This window comes from Erpetoichthys calabaricus, chromosome 9, assembly GCF_900747795.2.
Source record: "Erpetoichthys calabaricus chromosome 9, fErpCal1.3, whole genome shotgun sequence".
Classification (NCBI taxonomy): Eukaryota; Metazoa; Chordata; class Cladistia; order Polypteriformes; family Polypteridae; genus Erpetoichthys; species Erpetoichthys calabaricus.
The window spans coordinates 132,159,920-132,184,057 of NC_041402.2; the positions used below are offsets into that span (position 1 = coordinate 132,159,920).

Sequence of the window (24,138 nt, forward strand, 5' to 3'; positions counted from 1 at the left end):
CTACAAAATTTAATTCTCAACAAAACAGATATTTTTGATTTCTGTTTTATTGTACATGTTGTAAATTACATACAGACTGATCTTTTTTTATCATGCACAGAATCCAAGGTGTTAAATATATATTGCAGAAGGCAAAAAAACATTTACCTCAAATGGGCTAACCTCAATGTAAACAAGAAGGGCAGCCAGTTCTAAATTTTCACTGAAACCATTTTCCAAAGGAACAGATCTGTATCCTTCAGGGAGGAAAAAATAAAATAAAATAAAATCTACAGGAATGTGCTAAAGTCTGTAAAATTAAAAATGTCCTTTAAAACAGGTCCTTTTAATTATGTAAACTTCTCTAAAAAGCATCACACCAAAATAAAAATTCTCTATATTGAAATTATTTCTAACACCATTTATTTTTTTTAAATACAGTAAGTGAAATAGCAATATTACATGTTATTATTATTGTTATTTGAACTTAAAATAAAAATGTTAAAAAATGCACCTCAAAATTTCCCCTTTGTCAATCGCTTTATTATGGTTGCAGAATAAACTTATATAACTAAACAAAACAGGATGGGGGTAAATTTATTTACAAAAAGTCGCGACATGCTAGACATGGAGAGAAAGGTTGGGGACCCCTGTCCTAGATGGACTGAGTAGTGGAATCTGCATTAAATACTTAAAAGTTTGTTTTTTTTTTGTAGTTGCTGGAGAAAGTAGGATATTGAAAGACTCTGTTTTGAGATAGTGGAGAGGGCATCTAATGGGAGGGTACAATACCTGTTTTGAGTCCCTTAACAGGGAAAGTTGCTTGAGCCAGAAAATTGGGATCACTGAATACGTCCTCCTCATTGACCACAAAGCGCAGAAATGCAAGGTCTGGATCACGCACGTCAAATTCAGCCATCTCTGGTGGTGCTGGCCATATAGGGTTCAGGCCATTGTCCTCTACAGATTAGTGAAAAAGTGGTTTAAAGAAATTATCAGTTTTTCAAGAGTCTGATCATAACCCCATTTTTAGGGGAATACTTACAGTACTACTATGGAAAGGTATTTTGAAAAGAGCAGGGAGCCCAGAGGTGACATGAAAGCCAAAGTGGATATGGTGCTCTTGTGCCTAATATTGCGGCTGGTTTAACTTAATTGATACTGGTGTTGTAAATGTCTTAGTTAAACAGTTCTCATAAATCACTTACTTTTAACTAGTGTTTTGTATCTGTTTTCTTCAGTACTATTTTCACACAGTTCTACTTCCACAAAAGGGCTTACAATGCTTCTTCCAGTTTTAGGTAGATGACGGGCAGCAATAACCTTCGAAGAAATTAAAGCAGATTTGATTAAAATGTATTTTTTATTGCCACAATGGAGATGCATCAAAATTAATTATACAAAAAAAGAAGCTTAAACTCCAAGGAAACACACTATTAAAGTTAAAAAAGACCGTGGGCTGAACAAGTCAAGGTTGTTGCATTCCTCAAATAAAGCTTGGCTAATTAAGTATGTATCTACTATATAATAAAACACTAAATTATGTGTGTCCAGGCCATCTAAGCCATCTGATTGTTCAATTTGGCTTTGGTAATGTGACAAAAGAAAATCACTCAAAAATGTAAACTTCCATCATGTACAGGGTGTATCGCCAGCTTTACAGTATCCAGTACTGAAGAGACACTAAAGAAGGATTCTGAGGCTGCATCAGGAACATAATGTTTGTTATCTTTCTTTCCAGCAAAGTAATACTAAATGTAACACCAACATAATGTTTCGTTCAACCAGTGAATGCCAGAGGTATAGCATTTTAATTTTGTTTTTATGCAGCCTGTAAAGGTCATTAGCATTAAAAGTGGATGTCCACTGTGGACCCATCTTTTGATGACTTGTGTTTTACACTCCATAATGAAGGAGTTTTAGCTTGGATTGCTATTAATCCCAAAACACTGTGAATCTGCCAGCATTATTCTGCCATTGCCACTAACTACATCTAATTATCAAGCAATGTTTTTCTATGAATATGTAATGGGAAATTATGGGATTTTTAATTTGGCTGTACTCTGTGCTTGGATGTAGCAAGGCTAAGATAGAAACAGCCTGCTCTGCATAATATGACACCCCTGCAGTTGCATTTAGAAGACAGAAACCTGCTTGCTCACTTGAGATGGGGATTTGCCATATACGGGACGGGACTATCTGACAACAAAGCCCAGAGTTTGTGACAATCCTCTACATGTGAGAATGTGAACCGGAGGGGCAAGGCGCTGTGTAATTTCTCACCAGTCATACTGAAGGATGCAAACAGAGAGATTACCCAAATGTTCAAATGTTATAAGACTGAAAATATGGAGTTGGATATGTCTCAGGTCTAATACAAGATAAAGTGCTTTTAATTATTTTTAAAATCTTAGACAGAAATATATAATTAGCAGTCAAAAGTGATATATCCAATTAAAGCACTGCCAAACACATGCACTTACTTTGAGACGGATCTTTAGTTTCACATTTTTGTCATAGGATTGGTCATAGTGGTCACTTCTAAGTACTTCTGGTTGTAAGATATAGCCACTGTTTCCATTTAGTCTAAATAAAGCATTGTTTAGCTGTGTAGATTTGTCTAAATAAAAAAATATATACATATATGTAAAAATAAGCAATGAAAATCTGGACATAAAAAGAAAGAAAACATAATCCTACAATTGAAAGACAGCCAGGATGAAAATATTCTACTCCATCTGCAATGTGGCTTTTAGGTAACCTCACCTGCAGTCTGAAAGTTCAGTGCTACCATCTGACAACCGCACATCCAAAATATATAAGGATCATAGTTTGATGAGTCCACTCTTTGACCTTTTGGATAAATTCGACTTAGTGCCTTGCAGTTGTATCTGAGAAAGTCTGTTCTGGTGTCAGTAGGGGCCTTGGTTTCTACAAATGACCGTACTTCCCTATAATCAAAGCGAACTGCACAAAAAAAAAAAAAAAAAAAAAAAAAAAAAAAAAAAAGGATATCAATAAGAAGAAGGAAAAAAAACCATGTAAATATTGTTTTCACAACAAAAATATAATGAAAGCTTTAAAGATTTCATCAAGTGTGTCCTTTAAAAAGAGTAAGCAGGAAAGTGGGAAGTGCTGAAAGTGGCTAAAAGCCATAGTGAATGTGAATGGCTGTGAAATATAAAGACACATTAAAACATTACTTATTATTCAGTGCTCGAAAAATGTCTCACCTGAGTTGGAGAAAAAACTAAACTCAGTTTAATTTGAAAGAAGGGAAAGAAACCTAAATGATAGATCAGTAAAGGAAAATATTCCACAATAGGCGTAGTGAGGTATGTGATCCTAACCGTTCAGATACGACCCTTGCAATGATTAGCAAGCTGCTTCCCTGTTCAACAATTCATTCTCCACGACCTCTTGTTTAAGATATACAATAAATAAGCCTTGGTACTGTGAGGTTACAGCAGGTTAGATTAGACCATTCCAAACATTATTTAACTTACTTAGTTATGTTGTCAAATATTTTCACCAACTTGAGCATTTTTACTGACCTCTTGTATTTTTGTCCTAGAGGGCAATAAAGCTGATTCTGCAGAATTATTCCACTTAAGAGTTGAATTGTGAATTCAAGGACAGTGAAGAAAATCAAGAAGATGTTTATTCTAGGCATGAGCCAGGCATTAAAACACAAAAGGTACAGTATGTAGCAATAGGGAACAAAGAACTGAGACACACTGTAAAAGAAGAAGCCTTGACAGCTTTAAACAAGTATGTACTGTAGATGATACATTTGGACTATATAACTGATGAATTGAATTATCTCCTTTTGTTTATCAACATTTGCATGTTATTATTTTAAAGTAAATTAATTTGAATGTATTTTGTGTAATGTATGAACCCTTTACTTTAAAGTGCTTGACAATGCAAATATTACAATGAAATACAGGAAAATACAATACTTTATTAAGCAGTGGATACAGGCAGTATAGGAAAGCCTAACATTTGTAACGGTGGATTGAGTAGGAAAGGAGAGACATAGACCATGACAAATGAAGATCAGAATTAATTAAATAAGTGAGAAGCAAATTGAAATGAAAGAGTCCATATTTGCAAACACCAGAAAATATGCAGATTTTTACTTTATTAAGTAAAAAAACAGATGCGCTCTAAAAAAATACTGAGACTTTGTTAAAAATTAATTAAAATGAATGTATTTGTACTGAGAAATTATCCTTATTTGGCCATATTTGTTGTTTTACTTCTTCTTCCACCTGAGTGGGATAAAAGGTAAAATGTTTTGCTTCTATTAGTCTAAATGGTAAAAAAGAAATTGTCTTAACAAAAAATGGTATATGGTTTGTTCTCTCATCTTAATCGCTAGAAACATGTATGGAGTATCCTTTAACAAAATGTTCAATTCTTCTGAAATTTACTGACACAGACAAAATTGTCCATCATTTATTGGTGATGGAATATTCCACCTTCAAAAAGTACTAAACCAGGATAGATATCTCACACAGCTATCTACTAAATTCAGCCAGAAAGATACTGTAAGTTATAGATACTACCAATGGGAAGTTATGAGTCAGGTAAACAGCAGATGAAATAGCCCCTGTCACACTACAAGATTTTTCCAGAAATTTCCAGTCGCAGATTTCATTTTCATAATCTTTGCTCATAGTGTATAGTTTGACACCCCCAGCAACTCAGTCCAATCTACTGTATCTGCGATTTGCTCTGATATGATTTTGCATTAATTTGGAGGGACATACTCTTTCCACGTAAGAAGTGATTGTGATATCCTGTGTAATGGGAAAGTGGTCCCAACCTACACTCTGGACATCTGATAGTTCATGAGCCAAACAGGATCAGCAGAGAAAAGACACAGCTCTAAAACTTATGGGTGACAGGTGCAAGTTTATTTACAAGAGTGCTGTACAACAAGAACACAGTAGTGTCAGAGCCCTTCAACACTGACACTGTATCAAAAAGCAAATAGAAACAAAAAGAAAAAAAAAACAGAAAAAAGTGTGTATTTACAGTATGTACAGTGCACTCCTCAGTGCTCTATACTCCACTAGGTAACTGGCAAAATCTACATATACACATTCCAACAATAAAGACAGTCTTCCTTCTTTATCCCTGGCTTGGGAAGTTCTTCAAAAGGGGGGAAAATAAACAAAAGACATGTACCAGAAAAATCTAGTTTGTGTATATACAAAAAAAACAAACAAACAATTGCATCAGTTCCAAAAAAACTATCACTAAGCCAAAAATGTATGTATACCTCCACCAAAACCATCACTCGAAGATTCATATGTACAAAAAGAAAATGAAAATATTTACAAAGCCGTCAAGTAAAACAACTGCTCCTTCTACAGCTCAGCAGTACTAAACCCTACCTATCTTTTAGGTTCACTGACGCCCCCTGTTGGTCGGCAACTCTTTAAATAAAACCGGCAAGATTATCCAGCCAGTCTGCCACCCCCGTCTACCCCACGCACCTATCCAGGTAGACGCTGGCATGTTCATGCCACACATCGCAATACAGTAATCCCTCGCTATATCGCTCTTCAACTTTCGCGGCTTCACTCTATCACGGATTTTATATGTAAGCATATCTAAATATATATTGCGGATTTTTTGCTGGTTCGTGGATGTCTGAGGACAATGGGTCTTTTAATTTCTGGTACATGCTCCCTCAGTTGGTTTGCCCAGTTGATTTCATACAAGGGACGCTATTGGCGGATGGCTGAGAAGCTACCCAGACAGAGCACGTATTACGTATTACGTATTAAATAAAACTCCTCAATGATATACGATACATATGTTTGTGTGTAGTATATAAACAGTGTGTTTACATACATAATTTCAACGAATCTTACCTAATATCTAAGAGAATATAAAGGGTTTATGCTGTATAACTGTTTATAAGGGCTTAAAATATATTGTGAGCAGGGGGGCTGTTCGCACCCCTAGAGGATATGGACGCTCCTCTAAAAAATGCTGAAAGACTACCTTCACATTGCTCCCTTCCTTGCCGGGCTTACTTGCGGCTACTTTGTTGTGTGATATGCTTCCCGCACGCCGTGCTTTGCATACTTAAAAGCCCAAACAGCACCTATTGATTTTTGATTGTTTGCTTTTCTCTCTCTCTGACATTCTCTGCTCCTGACGCGCATTCCTTTGAAGAGGAAGATATGTTTTCATTCTTTTAATTGTGAGACAGAACTGTCATCTCTGTCATGTCTTGGAGCACAGTTTAAACTTTTGAAAAAGAGACAAATGTTTGTTTGCAGTGTTTGAATAAAGTTCCTGTCTCTACAACCTCCTATGTTTCTGTGCAAACCCAAGAGTAACAATATAAAAATAACCATATAAACATATCGTTTTTACTTCGCGGATTTTCACTTTTCACGGCAGGTTCTGGAATGCAACCCCTGCGATCGAGGAGGGATCACTGTATGCCCAGAGCAGTTTCATATTTAAAATCAGACCCTGCCGGTAGCTCGCGCGCGTTTGCCCCAAAAGCAGCCAACTGTTATGTTGAGCTCAAGCACGCCAGTTGCCAACGCTCCAGTACGTAAACTTTATTTACTTAGAATACGGGATTCTTATCTTTGTCTCGGTCTCAGCCTCAATTACAAATACAGATGCTGGCTTTCTCTTCCTGGTGTACTGTACCTTAAACCACCTGCAATGGACACCTGTGGAGGAACCCGCACTGTCCATTATACCAGCTCCACGTATGCCTCACAGCGCACTCCTGCTCAGACGGCCTATGTTCCGAGAAGGGTCTCCTTTGCATGTTCCCGTGGCAGCGCCTTCAACACACAAACGGTAAGCGCCCTTCTTTATGCTGGCATACTTTTATCCTTATAAACAATGATGTTTGGCTTAGTGTAGCTTTTAACTTAAATTGGTAATGTACGGAGTCACGCATTACCACACTGATATCCAATCAGTGCTAACCTGGAAATAAAATATGTGAAATGCAGCCACAAGGAAAGCATATTTTATGTACCTCGCAAACAGAAGGGAGGCTCCTCTGATTGATGTGTGATGTTTTATGTACCATGACAGAATGGAAAAAAAGAAAAAGAGCCAGGATTGTGGTTGAACTTGCAGTATCTGGAAAGCATGCATACAGAATTGTGTTCTGCCTTAACTGATATCGGTGTGAAAATTAAAAGTAAATGGATTAGCAGATGGAAGACACAAACTGTAAGTCAAAAGGAAGCACTGATGGTCCAGGTGCTGCCTGGTAACAGCAGTATCACGAAATGGCGATGACCATGCATAAAACAAAATTATGTCATAGCAAAACACAAAATAACAATATCACAATATGCAGTAAATTAACCTATCTACTATATATATATATATATATATATATATATATATATATATATATATATATATATATATATATATATATATTTATTTATAAAGTGCTATGCTTGCGAACTACAGTGGCTAAACTTGGGTGTTGGTCTTAATGAAAAGCTTATGTTGTGATGCAAGCTGGTGAAGTAAAAAATGGGGTTTGCGCCTTCTAAATGGCAAAGTGCACATGAAACTGATTAAGAAGATGACACGGCAGAAAGAAAAACAGAAGTAACATCTGCTAAGCGTGAGGCAAATTGCAGAAGCTGATTTTATGATAGGAAGAAGTTGATCTTTGACTTAATAAAAAGCCTGTGATGTGATATGTGCTGGTGTTGCAAAAAAATATGGCTATCAGTAGCTGTGGTAAAGATATTGATTTTTTCAGTCTTTCTTATGGAAAACTGCATAGGCAAATTGATCAAGAAGGTGATATGGCAGAATGAAAAAAAGACCAATGACATCTACTGAATGTGAGGCAAGTTGTAGAAGCTGATTAGGTAATAGAAAAAAAGAAGAATGACAGCTCTGGCATCCTTTGCCTTTCAAGAACATGCAATGCTGCAACCTGCTGGTCTCATACACTACTGGGACTGGAACCTTGATTTTGGGAGGACTAGAGGTCCAGTTTTTTAAGTTCTATATAAATTACATCTAAACAAAAGTGTTTGTTCTCCCCAGAAGAGAAGCCGTCCACACCATATACACAGAGCACGTAATAGCTGGCTAATATGAAGAAATAGGATTTGCTTTATATATTTGTGCATTTTTGGCCAATAGACCCTACTTTAATATAAATAGATGTATACACATTTTGTTCCAGGTATGAGTGGTACGATAAAGATACCTTCCATCACAAAATATTTAATGTTTTAACATCATTTACAGTGCTGTTCACCGATGTAAGAATATCCTGTTCTTTCAGTAGATGTCTCCTTAAAAGAAAGAAAACAGTTTTTGACATACCAAAAGACTCCTTTTCTTTGCTTCTTGGCTGGCAATAAATAATTAGGTCAGACATTTCAATAGCGACCTCATACTTCTTCTCACTTTGTTTTTTCTGTTCAATCTGTTTGAAAAGAATGTGCAGTTTAGGTTATCACAGGAAACAGCAAAATACTTGGCCTGTTCTCAATCATGCCATCCAAAAAAGTAGTATGACTGCAACCTATCACTACTTTTTCTCTGAACACAGAAAACAAGCACACAGAATTGACTGTAGTATCAGCCTAAAATATACTTTCTTTATACACATATTCTGTACTATTTGAAGTATAGCATATCTACGTGAACCGAATAAACATCAAAGCACTATTAAGCTTACAAAGCTTATTTCCCAGTTTAAACAAAGGGTGAAAGTTTTCTTGTACTAAAAATAACAACATGTCTATTTGAACAAGTATGTGCATTAAGTAAACTATGCATCTTGTGCCATTTATGGATTGAACTACATTGTTCAAGTTTTATTCACAAAAGACTGAAACAAAGTATGTTGATATTTTTTGTGTATATGGGGTTATAAAAATAGTCCCACATAAAACGTACCTTACATTGCTCAATGAGTTTTTTCTGTGTAATGTTCCACACCACATTGTACCACTCAAATTGATCTTCCACTGTTTCTGTTGCGATATCCATAGGCAGACTGTCGTCCACACTGGGCTGCAGGGTAAATACGAAATTCATTCCATTCTTTCTTTGTTGGGTTTTAGCTTTTTAGATAAAACACAAAAAATTACAAGATAAGCAAGCAAAATATTTGAACCATGCTAATAATTATTGAAACCGCCGCAAGCAATCAAATGACCGGCATCATATTGAAGTACTTATTTGCAGATATGCTATCCAGATTAGTCAATTTAATATTTTTGTAAAAATGTATAGCCAGTGGGCGGCATGATGGTGCAGTAGTAGCGCTACTGCCTCGCAGTTAGGAGACCTGAGTTCGCTTCCCGGGCCCTCCCTGTGTGGAGTTTGCATGTTTTCCCTGTGTCTGCATGGGTTTCCTCTGGGTGCTCCGGTTTCCTCCCACAGTCCAAAGACATGCAGGTTAGGAGCATTAGCGATCCTAAATTGTCCCTATTGTGTGTGTGTGCCCTGCAATGGGCTGGCAACCTGCCCAGGATTTGTTTCTGTCTTGCACCCTGTGCTGGCTGGGATTGGCTCCAGCAGACCCCCATGTCTGGATATAGCGGGTTGGAAAATGACTGACTGACTGACTGTATAGCCAGTCAAATATTTGGGAGGGTAAAAGTTTCAGCTGCTTATTTGCTAATTCACAGTTTCTTGATAATTTAGCAACAAAAAGTTTAAGTAATATTTTTTTATATATTTCAAATTTAATGCAGGAACATGATGAGAGAAGCATTTTTAAACTCAGTACAAGAGAATCTAATGAAAATGGAATTTCATTGCAATCAACACTCCTAGAAGCCAGTTACTACATTTAGATCATTGACTTGTTTTTGCTCTTGATAAGCAAGTCAGATATTCAAAAAATAAAGTTGCTCATGTTTTTTGTGTAGGAATGGAGGAGCTCTTTTAGTCTTCTGATTTATATGTAAAACATCACTATATAGTGACTTTGTCACTATTTTGTCACAGTATAAGGCATATTGATGCTGTATGAGTGGGAACGGAAATATATATTGCATACATTTCATACTCTTTAGTTTAGCATTCCAGCTTGCAATGAAAAAAAGCCCGCAACCAGACAGTCAGACTGATTTTTGGTTGTTCCTGCTTTACTGTAAAAGTGGAATAATATTTGGACTTTTCATTTTGTGTTGGTTTTATAACTTCTCAAACAATCCTTTGTTTGTGATTTGTTTTTGTTGTGTATTTTTCAATTATCCCTAACCCACTATTATTTTTTCATTCTCTTTAAGAACAGGGGCCTTATTTATAATACTTGCGTATGCATGAAAAGAAGCTTGAAATGTGTGTGCGCAATGTTCCATGCATATGTTGAGATTTATAAAAGAACACATGATGGGGTATCATGCTTGTATTTATGGCCACTCTGACCCATACTTATGTAAAATTTTGGAGACACTGTAAAGTGATGACTCCCTTGATCAAGCAGTAAAATGCAGCCAAACCAGCTAAATGATGACTTGCATGCATAATAATTCATATTACCAAGCCATTATTATTCCATTATTGTTATGTGCTTTGATATGACAAACATATTACACCTCAAAAGTAAGGAATATGATGTACAGACTTTTTTAGTTCTTGTATAAGAGGGCCAATGCAGTGAATTTGCACTGAAGAATTTTTTTTTTGACAGTTTATATCGACTACCTGTTGTCAGTTCTCAGTGTATTGGCCAGTAATATCTCCATCGAGCTTCAGCTCCATTATGCCTGGTGTGCTGGAAGCTATTGACTGACTGGCAAGGCACAACATCCAGTTTTCGTATGGTGGGTGCTCATACATAAATTATATAACATTTTTGCAAACATAAAAACTCAGTTTCCTGCCTTATCTGATTCTTTTTCATGTGGGTTACTGTATTAATAAGGGGTCCTAGCGAGAATGAAGCTGCTTTTGTGAACTCTGAGCAGTTACATTCCAATATTGTGCAAATCTTCTGTGGTGCCATGAGGTGGGTAAGAAATGTGTCTCTGTGGCCTGGGTCAGCCTGTGATTCATTTACTTTGGGGCAAAATGGTTTTGACAAATGTGAAGGTACTGTATGTGGTGGCTATCTTGTTGGCTAAACCCTCAGTGTTTTTTATATGGTCTGCACTTTCATTGTAACAGCAATCATGTTATTACATGTGCCAGGTAATTGTGGCTACCCACTCATACGATGGTGCCTTACACCTTTCTCCAGTCCACAGAACACAGAGCAGAGGCAATGAAATGCCACGGATGATCTTACACTTCAGTTGTGGAGAACATTCTGATATTCTTGAATGTAGGTTGCTTAGCCTCAGTGCATCAGGAGTGAGGCTGCTCTACCAGTCAGTGAAGTTCTTAAGCACTGCGATTTCATGTGCATGACACTGATTAGCATGCTCCATATATGGGTGTTTGAGGGTGATGTTTGATGCTCATTTTCATATGCATTTTTACAAGATGATTGTTATTTACTATATAAAGGATATATTATGTAGAAATGTGCATAGCCAGCTTTTTTATTCAGTTTTTTTGCATAGACATTTTCCTGTTCATTTGGTGTGCACATTTTTACACTTGAATCCATGCAGTTTTATAAATGAGGCCCTCGGTCGTTTGCTTCTAAATTACTTATCGGTGCTGTGGTAATTCATATTGCAATGACGTGAAAGCAAAATACTGTATGCAGCAGCTTTCTTGGATAGTTGCAGTGGCATTACTTTAGTCTAAATTGTGATTTTCAGATAGTTTTTGTCACTTTTAATTTTAAATAAGTTTGTGGTCTCTGAAATTGAATACTTAAAACTTTTGATTCTGAAAACTTTGGTTTCTGATTTTGTCTCTTTGAAATTTAGGATTTTTTGTTCTGTGCCCCCCTACCATAACCTATCATCTATGGGGGAGGAACGAAAGCTTTAGATTCATCAAAAATGTTGAACTCCGGTTTTCGACGGATCTCAATTTTTTTAAGTTCCCCGACACCGAAAACATCGCTGTATCGATGATGGGTGTGTGTCAGTTTCTTGAGGATGGCGTGGACGGAAAAATACCAAACTCGAAATTTAAGCCTGCTTTGAGATGTCGATGTGGTGATTAGTTTTTGAGACAAATCATGCAAGAGAAAGAGGCATTCTACAGTAACCCTCAAATACTGTAATTCTGCAATAAATTATGAATTCTTCTCATCAATTGACATCATAATGACCTATTTTATGATCAGAAAGATCGGCATCAGAGTGGTAAATATTACTGAAATGTTACAGAATAGTTTGGGTAACTTGGTTCCTAGGACGCAAAGCCTACTGACACTCACATCCAATTTTTTTTTTTGCATTAAAATGAACTATTTACTATTTATTTATTTATTTTTTGTTAGATTTTTTTGTATGTTGCATTTTTTGTTTACTAGGGGGCTTTGCCCCCTGCTCGCTTCGCTTGCCAACCCCCGTGTTTGGTTTTCCGCATACACACTTTTAAGATTTTTTTTCTTTGAATTGTTGCTATTTCATTAGTTTCACTTTTATTTCAGAACTTCTGTAAAAACAATATTTGTAATCTTGCGAGTCCCAATATCCTGAATCTTTTTAATGAGGTTAGGATAGGTTTCTCTGTTTGCAATTTCAGCACAGACAAAACGATCTACATCATCAGCAGTTAATAATTTTTTTTTTACAAAATAAAAAAGTAAGTAGAGTTCTGCATTGGACTCCTGTCTGTAAAGTTGTGCAATTTACCTCTCACATTTCCAAAAGTACATGGGGTTACCAAGGTGATACCCCAGCTTTTCTCTAGGTTTATGTACAAGGGCTAGACAGAACGGTTTTGACATCCCTTGGGTAAATGTAGCTTTTTAAATAAGCAGACAGATAAATATATATACATGAACAAAGTAACCAATAAATGCATGTGCGGTAAACTCTGTTTTTGAAATTCTCAAGATTCTTTATTTGTCACATGCATAGTTATACAGGACAACATGCAGTGAAATGCATCCTGATCCGCTTATCAAAAACTGTGCAAAGTTAGAAGAATATCAGTTAGATTAAGAAAAAGTCATAGATTGAAAGGTAACAGTATAATAGAACATAATAAATAAGTACAATTATGTGAATAAAGTAGAATTAAGTGTTAAGGTGCAATAGTGTAGTAATTATTGTGCAAAACCAGTTAGACTGGTACATAGTTAAATTAGGCAGTTTGTTTGTTTGCGCTACTGCGATTTTTATTTTCTTTTTTTATATTTTCTAATTTTCCTACTTTCATATCCTTTAACTTTCTCCACATGTGTATAGCGCAGTTTTTTTTTTGTTTTTTTTTTAGCCTTTCTAATTTCCCTGGTTTCATAGTCTCTAACCTGCTCAGCATGTGTTTAGCGCCAACGTTTGTAAACGTTATTATGAAGTTCTACTTTGTCATTTTACTCATTGTCTTTTAATTTTGAGCCGGATTGGACGTGCTTTTTTTCAATTCCACTTGTTCCAGGCTGACAATTACTTTCCTTATTTTCTGAATTTGCACCTCGATTATTCTTTTTTGCTCTTTTTTCTGTCCAACGCATTTGAGTCTCTTTTCTCCGCGCTGCTTTCTTCTTCGCTTAGATGTCGACATTTCATTTATAATGTACTGTCCTTATACGCTTTATATGCGCTGAGAGCCCTGGATCTGTGTGTGCTCAAATCATTCACAAGACTGAATGTTTTTCTGCCTATTGTCCTATTTGATAGATTGTAAGTAGGGCGTGTCTTTGGTCTCGCGGGTCTTTAAAATGTCTTACGAGAAGATCACGTATTGTAGACTTTCTTTTTGCTTTCCAGGACAGGATTTCTTTTTATAATAGATAGACATATCCAGTAATCTTTATTTAATTAACAGTTCTGTTTTATGACCAGGGTTTTGCAGTTTCTCTCCCCTTTTGGCATTTGTTTGAGAAAATTGTGTAACACATAAAATATACCAAATGCACATTGATTTCTTTAAATATCTTCCTGGCTATTCTAAAGTACCTCCAAATGCTATATAAAAAAATAATTTTAAAAAGTCTGAATTTTGCATGAGGCTGGCAGAGTGACACAGTGGTTAGTATCTATCCATCCATCATCCAACCCACTATATCCTAACACAGGGTAACGGGGGTCTGCTGGAGCCAATCCCAGCCAGCACAGGGCACAAGGCAGGAACAAATCCTGGGCAGGGCGCCAGCCCACTGCAGGGCACACACACACACACACACCAAGCACACACTAGGGATAATTTAGGATTGCCAATGCACCTAACCTGCATGTCTTTGGACTGTGGGAGGAAACCGGAGCACCCAGATGAAACCCACGCAGGCACGGGGAGAACATGCAAACTCCACGCAGGGAGGACCCGGGAAGTGAACCCAGGTCTCCTTACTATCCTAAGAGTTGCATCTGTTAGGTTCATTGACATTTCTAAATTGTCCCAGTGTGATTGTGGGTCTGTGCATGAGAGGTGTGCTGTCTAGGGTTGATTCTCGACTTACCATTCATTTTGAGATCTCAGAAAACTCTTTTAAATGTTTTAAAAGTTTGAAAAGGATAAGAAGTGTCTGATATGCTTTTGAGATTGTTACAAACAAAATGTATTTTTTACTATCTCAGATGTATCTTGAGGTAATTTGACTTTTTATAATCATAAGTAAGTCAGAGAGCTAATTATTATGTGACATAGCAGCATATGAGCAGTGTACCGTCACACAGATTAGATCTCGGTTTGAATGCTGGCTAAATTGTCTTGCATCCAATGAAAATAAAAGCATAATTAGAAGAAGCGTAACCACAATTGGCATCAAACAAACAAAAACAAAATGATACTGTGTATATATACGTAATACAGCACATCTGAAATGAATATTGGCATTAATTAAAAAATCACAGTGGATATGTGGTGTCACATACCACCATCTCAGATGTGGACACTATCTTGGATAGTTTTGTCTGAATATTGTTAGACTGGTGAGGGAATGGTTAGGTTGATTAGGGTTATGCAAAAACACAGTGTCAAGTTTATTTTTGTGTTCAGTTTAATAATTTAAAAAGCCATGTGAAAACAAGTTCTTGTTTTTATTGACTACTTTTAAATAAATCAAGTATTTCTTAGTCAAAAAATTCCAACCAGATCAGATAACCCAAAACAAGGAAGTAAACTGAAAAAAGACACAAAGCTTAATATTAACTAGTTAACTACTGAGTGAAAACTGCAATTATATGTTAATACTGCAGACTCTAATCTATCAAGCTGTAAAATGTATGAATTTAACATCCCTACCTTAACAGTTTTCAGAGTAATTGAGGCATACGTCTAAGAACAGGTGCACACTATGCCATTTTCTTATATGCTAAGACACCGGTAGACTGGATGCACTCTCAACACTTAGTGACTCATTTGTATTGTTGGCTGATCAGAACCAGGCAAACGCCTTGTGGAGACCTTCTATATGATCTTGTGGAATTGTGTAGCGAGACTTTTTATAAAGAAAGTGTTTAGAGGGTATATTAATTTTAGGAATTCATCCAAAAAGGACCACCCTGTAGTTTCTACAATTAAAACATCTTTCTGAGCTTGTAAACAGGATGGAGAAATGTACAAGTGGCCTGTTGTGTAGCAGGGGTTGAGTACTAATGAAGAGCTGAAAGCATAAAATAAAGATTATAGCAAGTGTGTGTTTATTTTTTTATTTGTGGGTCTGCGGAATGATCAGTTATCAAGTGTAGAAAAAATAAATATTTTTCATAAATAAACAATTAAAATTGATTCCAGGCATAAAAGACCATGTTTCCCTGTTCAACACTGCAGTATTAAAATGCTATCAATTTAAAATATAAAGAAAAAAAACAATAATCCTTACAAACACAGCAGTCTGAAAGATCCACACAACCTTTACACATTTCTCCCAGTGGGTTGTCCTCAATTATCTTCAACAAAAGAAAAAAAAGCATCACCATTAATATTCCTTAGCAAATGCTTTCATTTATGGGAGGGCAAATTTTAGTTACAAAACTAGAAAAAACCATCAGGTAATAAGGAACACTATGGTATAAAAATACATGTGCATGGGAGTATGCATTATCCCTAATATGGAATACATCAGGAAAAAAATACCTGTAAATAATACATTATGGTCTAGAAAAACAAAAATGATGTGTGAATGTTATATGGTAGACTTGCTTCTGCTTTTTATCATGTGAGAACTATAAAGCATCTGAAAGAAAGAGAAAGTGTGCCATTTCTGACGCATTGTTGCTAATGTAGATTGGACCATTGTCCTACATTCCTTGGGAAGCACCTTATAAATGTGCCAACTGTGGAAAAGTCTCTAATAAAACTAAAAACAAATGATCAACTAATTGTTTAATTATTTTTGATTGTATGCAATCTCAGTAACAATATAACCTCTGACACATGAAAATATTTTGTGTTTATAAAGTAATTAGAACTATTTCAGTTATTGTTAACATGTTCTTTCCTAAAAGAGGCATGTCCTTGGTGTATGTATATATACAGTATATATATATTTCTCACAAATGTTTGCCTGTTTTGCAGCTTAGCATCACATATAACCAAAAAACCCCACATTAAACTGTTGCATTTCTTGATTGAATATTACAACAGAGCTGGAAATTTACTCCTTATGCACAAAAAGGCTAGTATGCCCTTAAAGTCAAAAAAGCCATGCATAGAGTACTTGGAGGTAGTCAGAGAAAATATTTTTTTGATACCATCTTATATAATACGCTACCGTGGTTGTCCATTTGTCTGTCCAGGATTTTAAGTCACCTGTAGCTCACAAACCGTTTGACCTATTGACCTCACATTTGGTACACATATACTACTTGACCTCTACGGTATGCTTTCAGGGTGACAATTTTTATTACTTTTTATTTTTATTTTATTTTATTATAGAATCAACTAGCAGGATGGCCATGCGGCACATACGTACGGGCACCATTCTCATCTCTACCTCCTTCGCAGTTACATCCTCTAACTCTTCATATCTTAAATCTTTCTTGAGTCAGATTGAACACTGAAGTGCCAGCTTAAGTGAAAATTAAGAAAAACATACTAAGTAATTACAACACAAAAACTGACTTAATCAGTTTTAACGTGAAGAGATGCTAACGAAAGAAGAGAAGAAACAGGCTGCTAGGGTGGAGAAAAGAAGAGCTGCTCAGGAAGCAGCAAGTGCATCAACCTCTTAGCAAACAAATGCTAAACATACAGAGAAAGAGTATGAACACTATAAGTCAAATGTATTCACTGCACGTTATCGTTCAGTATCCTGTTACTGGTTCATCACAGATTACATAGTGATTTTGGATGCTGTTGCATGTAATTTTTGTATTATTTTAAGTATACTATATTTGTAATTGTGTAAATTTTCAAGGGCCTGTATAACAGAAGTACGTTGTATCGGAATAAATTGAATTGACTAGATGGCATGACATGTCTTATATTTCTTAACAGCATATCAGGGAACAAGGCTAAATTTAAATAAACCCACACAACTTATTTTCCCAGATAAAAACAGCAGCCATTCTTTTCAGTGTCTTGTATCACACCTTACCTGGTTTTTAGGCTCTTCTCTTCTGTCAGAAGAAATCTCTTCCACATAGTTTGAAGGAAAATATAGTTGGATCTTCCCACCATAGTCACCTTTCCACCTGAAGGAAGAAGAGTGAAACATGTCCTTCAGGCTTTCAACATCATAACCTAATAATGAAAAATAAATATTTCCTTCTCCTTTAAAGTACCTGACTTGTTACACATTCATCTTCTGAGACAAACTTGTTACTAAGGACATTTTTGTTGACCGTGCTGAATGCAATTCCATGAAACCAGTCCCAACCAGACAAAAAATGTCACCCCTCCAGCATGTCCTGGGTCTGTCACAGCATCTCCAACCATTGAAAGGTGCAAGGAGTAGACCACCGAGTGGGGTATTCTCATGACATGCCCAAACCACTTCAACTGGCTGATCTCGATCTGGAGGAGTAGCGCTTCTACTCTTAGGCTTTCCCGATTCATTGAGCTTTTCGCCCTACTGTATCATGAGTGTCAAAGTGGAGTGGTGGCTCTGAGGCTAGGGATCTGCGCTGGCAATTGAAAGGTTGCCAGTTCCAGTCCCGGAAGTGATTCCACTCAGTTGGGCCCTTGAGCAAGGTCCTTAACCTGCAATTGCACCATTCTGTTAACCTGCATCCAATCCTTGGGTCCTCCAACTTGCAAGGGAATATTTGGGGGTTGGTGGCAGGATTGGCAGTCCAGCCACTGTTTAAAAAAAAAAAAAAAAAAATCTCACACTGTTGCACTCCATTTGAACTAGTGTGGTGCTGAGGTGTTGCATGGCTGCACTTGAGTCCTAATTTGGAACCAAAGCAGCTTGTTGTGTGGTGGGTGTGGCAACGTGTTGTAACCTCCTAAGCTCATGGACTGTCAGCCCAGCCACCTCATTACTGCTGCTTGTACTTGCAATCTCATTGAACCCGGTGGACATGCCCTCCTACTAGGAGGCAGTGTTAGACATGTACGGGAGGGGGACTCAATCGCTGTTGCCAAAGTCACTATTGTGGTCTGAAGACTCAGTGGTAGTATGGTTGCTATAGTCAATGAAATCTTGAAGGTGCTGGACATTGTTGGAATAGTATAGTTAATGTGTTTTTTCACTGTTGCATGGAAGACAGGTAAAGCAATCTTGGAATCACAGACAGGTGTGGTGGTCCCAATATTTAAGAAAAATGACAAGAAGGTGTGTATAATATGCCTACCAGATAAGGCATATGCATGGATGCTAGAGGGAGTGATCTGTCCAATGGTTGAGTCAAAGATACAGGAGGAACATTGTGAATTCTATCCTGGCCATGAAACAGCAGGCCAGGTTTTCTCCCTGGCACAGTTGCTAAAGCATGCTTGGGATTGTGCTAACCCAGTCTACATGTATTTTGTACATCTGGAAAAAGCAAATGATCATTTCCTTTGGCATGTGTTGTGGGAGGTACTGCAGGAATATGGGCTAACAGGGCAGCTCTTGCATGCTGTCCATTCCCTCCATGAATGTAGTTGTGTCAGAATACTTGGCATTATGCCCAATTCATTCACTTTGGGTGTTAAACTCCATCAGCACTGAGTCTTGTCACCACTCCTGTTTGTGGTTTTCATTGACAGGATATCATGCCACAACCAAGGATGTGAGGGTCTCGGTTGGTGGTGGAAGTTAACGGTGGTGGTATGGTATGCAGATAATGTTGTACTCTTTGCCACATCTGACTGATCTACAGCACACACTTCAGCAAAGTGTCAGGGATAAGGATTAGTAGCTCCAAGCTTGAGGTCATGGTTCCCTTTCAGAAAAGGGTACATTGCTGTCTCCAAGAGAGGGAAAACAACTGCCCCTAGTGGAGGAGTTCAAGTATCTTGGGATCTTGTTCATGAGTAATGAAAAAAGGGGGAAAAACAAGGAGCAGCGCTCAATGTGGTAATTTTATTCAGTTTATCAAATTTTGTTTTTTGGAAAATATGGGATAAAGGCTAAACTAGGATGGATTAGCAAACTAGGGCTAGAAATAAGTTACACTATTCTAAAGGAGCCATTGGCGAGAAAACACCGGTAAAATGATTCAGTTCCAAGTATATCAGCTACAGATGTTTTAAACAGACATTACAGAAAAGCAGGAAAGAGATGGAAGACATTTCAATATTTCTTTGTTAGTTATGAAAATGTTGCCATGTATTGTACATTGCAAATTTAAAAGGCCAAATGAGCATAAAGAAGATAAGTCCAAAGAAGGATTTGTTTTTAAAGAATCCTTTAATGCCAAATCATTATTGTCATGTAGCAAGATAGTTTCTTACCAGCCACTGGCTTCTTTCACTACATTGTGTATAAGCGCTCCCCGGCTGAAGTTCAACTCATCTGGTCGGCTAGCTCTGTAATCATATCGTGCCTTCACTGTGTTTTGGGGCTAAAAGTAAAAAAAGAAAGATGAAATGATACATGCTGCATTTTAAATGTTTTGTGCTTAGTTGTATACTGTATGATTTGCTTTGATTTCAAAGGTTTAAGCAAGGGATTGATATTTTTATAATTACATTTCAAAACTATGCTGCATTACATCTTAATATCACTAATGGACTCTTTAGGCAATATGGATTCAATACAAATAAAACTTTATACTATATAAAATTTGCTTTTTGGGATTTTAGAACACATACCATCGTTTGCTCAATTTCATTAGGTTCCACATACATCTTTACATCATAAATTGCATTGAAGTCCCGCTTCTGAAAAAGAAAAATGTATGTTACAAAATGGGTTTACCTGTACATCTTAAAAACAGCCAAGAAAGTGCTATGTAACAACACCCTAAATGATTCACAATGTGGATGAATGCAATAGCAATGCCTGTAAACTTCAAGAAGTCTTTGATTCAGTTTTGCACTAAAAATTTGTTTCGAAACTAAAAGCCACAGGTATCAGGGGTTATTTTTAAGCTGGCAAATTTGTTGGACATAAGAGTACAGACAAGAGAAGAATGTTTCAGATAGCGTGAGATCAACAGAGGGCTTCCTCACTCCATGGGCAGTAACTTTTACTATTATAGTGTATTAATGACATAGATTATATTGTAGTTAGTAATCTTGTGATAGTCGCAAATGACACTAAAATTGTAGCTACAGCAGATACAAAAGAGGCAGATAAACATAATTCAAAAAGATACAGAAAATTTTCAAAATGAACAAACACTTTGAAAATGCAATTTAACGTAGAAAAGTATAATGAACTTATAAACATCTTCTTATATATAAACATCTGCTTGTAGAAGTGTCTGTCTGTCCGGCCCAGAAGTGCGAGGCTACAGCAAGAAGCTCAAAGAGCCAGCAGGGTGGCCCCAAGTTAACGAGTCGGAAGAAGAAAGAAGTACGAGGCTATAGCATGAAGCTGAAAGAAAGCAACTCCGTCACCAAGGTGAAACCGCCGAGGAAAGAAAAACGAGAGAGAAACTCGCTTAGCCGTTGATAGACAAGGACGGAGAAAATGTCCACAAAACAAAACCGTCAACTCCGCATTTCAGTTGTTTTTCTGATGATTTCAATAGTTTCTAGGAGCCTGGGCTTTTTACAGCACGGCCTTACACAGCTAGTTATAAATAAACGGTGACAAGAAGCAGTCTATTAATGTTCTAGGAGTTAACTTAGTTGTTGAGAATGTTGCATCAATGTAATGTGCAGCATCAATTAAAAGGCAAATGAAATACAGTATTAGATTATAGTCTAAACAGTGTTGAATAAAAATCAAAGAGCATTGTAATCAGACAGTGTTATGCAATAATAAGATATAATTTGGTGTATTCTGTGTAGTTATGGTCACCACTCTACAAAAAAAAAATAAAAAAATTAGAAGCTATGCAGAGAAGAGCAAAGGGCAACCTAGTGCATTTTTACACAAAATCGTAATTCCTACCCTGAGAGGCCTTAGTCTTGAGTACAGAAAGCTGCACGGGAGTCCACTGTAGGTCTGCAATTCTCAAAGGTATCAAAAAGCTTGATCCAGTACAACTGTGGATGGACTGGCATCCTAGCTGGGTGTTTGGGTACTCTCACTTTAGCCGAGATGCCAACATAATGAATGGACGGTGGGAGAGTGCCTCCTAATGCCATGAGTTTCCCCAATATCCTGGGTGGCACTATAATGTAACTCTGGTTTTGCTCCTGCTTGAACACCCATAGAGCTGAATGTGAGGTGTAGTGCTAATAAGCTGCCTTGTTGGGAGGAGTCTCCACACCATACAAAGGTTCCACCCAACTCAGAAATGGTTCCTAGCTACAATGCTTTCATACTGAAGGACTCGTAGGACCCGCTTGAAAAGGAGCCTCTCTGTCTCAGCCAGGTGAGTCACAGTCAGGAGTAATGGAGGACAACACTTTCCTGAAGAGGAGGCGAGGACAGGAGTAGTAGTGTATGGCTGGTGGACAGCATCTTTGTGCCATTTTTTATGACCTGGGAAAAAAGGTACTGTGCAAAATAAAAAGCCTTTTTGGTTTAGAACTTGCAACCTGGTCAGCTATGTCTGAGGTGTGGGGTATGAGACAACCCCTACAGTAAATATGTAAATCATTTATGTCAGGACTCTTGTGGAAATCAAACTGATGCCTGGAAGTTCCTCCTTCACACAGGAATGTGGTACAAACCAATGATTCATGACTGCAGTTGAAAACTGTACAACTTTAAAAAGCAGCACCTGGATGAAAAATTGGGAAACCATAGGGGTGGATTTTAGCTGGTAGTTAACTATTCAACAAAGGTTAATGGGTTAAATAGTTTTCTTCTTGTTTCCCCTTGGCTTTAAGTAATACATAAGAATATACTAAACACACACACACACAAACTACAGAACATAACTTAGTGTTTGTTCACAGAGTTCCACAACTGTTTGTTTGAAGAAGAGCTTTTAACATTCAGTCTTAAATGCAATTCAAAATAATTCCCACCAGTGTCCTTGACTATGTGAGTAACCATGTTGGTAATCTGTCCATTAATTCATTTTCTGAACCTATGTATTCTGATACAGGGACATAGGGTGATTCTGTACTATTGAAAACTAAAAGTGGCACTAATCTTGGCAGTTCACAGCACCTCTATTAAAACCTAACTTGTACAAATGGCAGTAGATAAGGTCAAGGTAAGGCATGCTGTGTCGGCAGATCCCTGTTTTGTAGTTTTACATTTTTATATTCTTGGCAACTTGTATCATTTCATCCAGATACAGTATACAGTGTGCATTGCATATTCTGCTGCATATATAATTTTATATTGCTTTTTAAGGTGTAGCAATATTTTTGGTTATAATTGAAAATTACACAATGTGCCATTTAATCAAAATGAGAGGACTGGAACAAAGCTGGGAAGGCAGCAGAGAACTCCTTTGATGAAATAGTTTTATTCCATTTTTAAAATCGCTTATAGCTACAGCCAAAACATGATTTGCTTCATATAAATTATATATATATATATATATATATATATATATATATATATATATATATATATATATATATATATATATATATATATATATAATTTTTTTTTCTTTCAAATGTTAAAAAACATTTATGTTTTTGTGATGTTATTTGACATTGCAAAGTGTGGTTCACCTGGGTCACCACTCAGATGTTTCCTGTAAATTCACATGATGAGGCCTCAGAGTAAATTCTGTTTATTTACCGTGCCAAACCGCTGCAGAAGTTCCTCTGTGACTGGATAGCGTAGTTTAATCTTCCTGTAGAGGGGCTTTTTTCTAAAGTAATTGACAAGTTCCACCAGACTCTCAAATTCAGTTGAGGATCCTAAAACAATCATGTTGCCTTCTTTCTGGATTCTGCAGTGCTTTACTTTTCCATCTCCCCTGAAATATTACAGAAGGCAGCATTAATTCTGTGCTCATCAAAACAGCTGCTCTAGACACTCAGGATCAAGGAAATGTTTTGACATAGGGGCCTCAAAGGATCTGATAGACAGTTCTTTAGCACCATGGAGAGAAGCAAGTTGTATAATGAGTGTAAAAGTAAGGTTTAAGTAAGATTTATACCTTTTATCCTGCTGCATACTTTCTAACAATTACATGTTCTTATTCAGGATGGTAGCAATTGAAGCAAAATTGAAAGCAAATTACTATTCCATTACAAAGTCAAATGATTAACTATTAATTTTCTTTGCCTCTCAATTTCTGTTAGTTCTTGCTGATCAGCGTTAGAGTAAGGTTCTTTTTCTCTGTGTGATTAAAATGATCAATTTAACTCAAGGTAAATTAAATACCATCATATTACAGTTGTAAAGGTAACTGCCTTAAGTATTTCATCAAATTATACTTGTGAAGTAATTAATAATAATAATAATAATTGCAATATTTATACTATTTATAGTCAACAGAATGAAATAATGCTAAACTGAAAGCTCAAAACATTATTGCTTTGTATATGCAAGTCCAATAATTTTTGACTATTAATGCTACTAAACGGATACAGAAAGACGTAGTTTTGCAGATGTTGGCAGAAATGTAGGTTTTGTGTGGTATATCATTATTAAATATTTAATAAAATCAGTAATATACTGACAGAATTCACATTAGG

The 24,138-nt window shown here is 36.6% G+C and overlaps 2 protein-coding genes across 3 annotated transcripts in view; both read right to left on the reverse strand.

The window, feature by feature from the left end:
• The window catches only part of meak7 (MTOR associated protein, eak-7 homolog), a 514,074-nt gene that overhangs the window by 98,093 nt on the left and 391,843 nt on the right, over positions 1–24,138 (reverse strand). The window lies entirely within an intron of this gene.
• LOC114658113 (1-phosphatidylinositol 4,5-bisphosphate phosphodiesterase gamma-2-like) overlaps positions 1–24,138 on the reverse strand; it is a 198,976-nt gene that overhangs the window by 6,779 nt on the left and 168,059 nt on the right. The window contains exons 20-31 of the mRNA XM_028810160.2: positions 23,234–23,414; positions 20,224–20,292; positions 19,864–19,973; positions 17,579–17,675; positions 15,863–15,929; positions 8,914–9,080; positions 8,335–8,437; positions 2,746–2,946; positions 2,463–2,599; positions 1,188–1,302; positions 772–939; positions 148–236 (exon numbers count right to left, since the gene is read on the reverse strand). Coding sequence (XP_028665993.1) covers positions 148–236; positions 772–939; positions 1,188–1,302; positions 2,463–2,599; positions 2,746–2,946; positions 8,335–8,437; positions 8,914–9,080; positions 15,863–15,929; positions 17,579–17,675; positions 19,864–19,973; positions 20,224–20,292; positions 23,234–23,414 — 1,504 coding nt within the window. The remainder of the gene's footprint in view (positions 1–147; positions 237–771; positions 940–1,187; positions 1,303–2,462; positions 2,600–2,745; positions 2,947–8,334; positions 8,438–8,913; positions 9,081–15,862; positions 15,930–17,578; positions 17,676–19,863; positions 19,974–20,223; positions 20,293–23,233; positions 23,415–24,138) is intronic.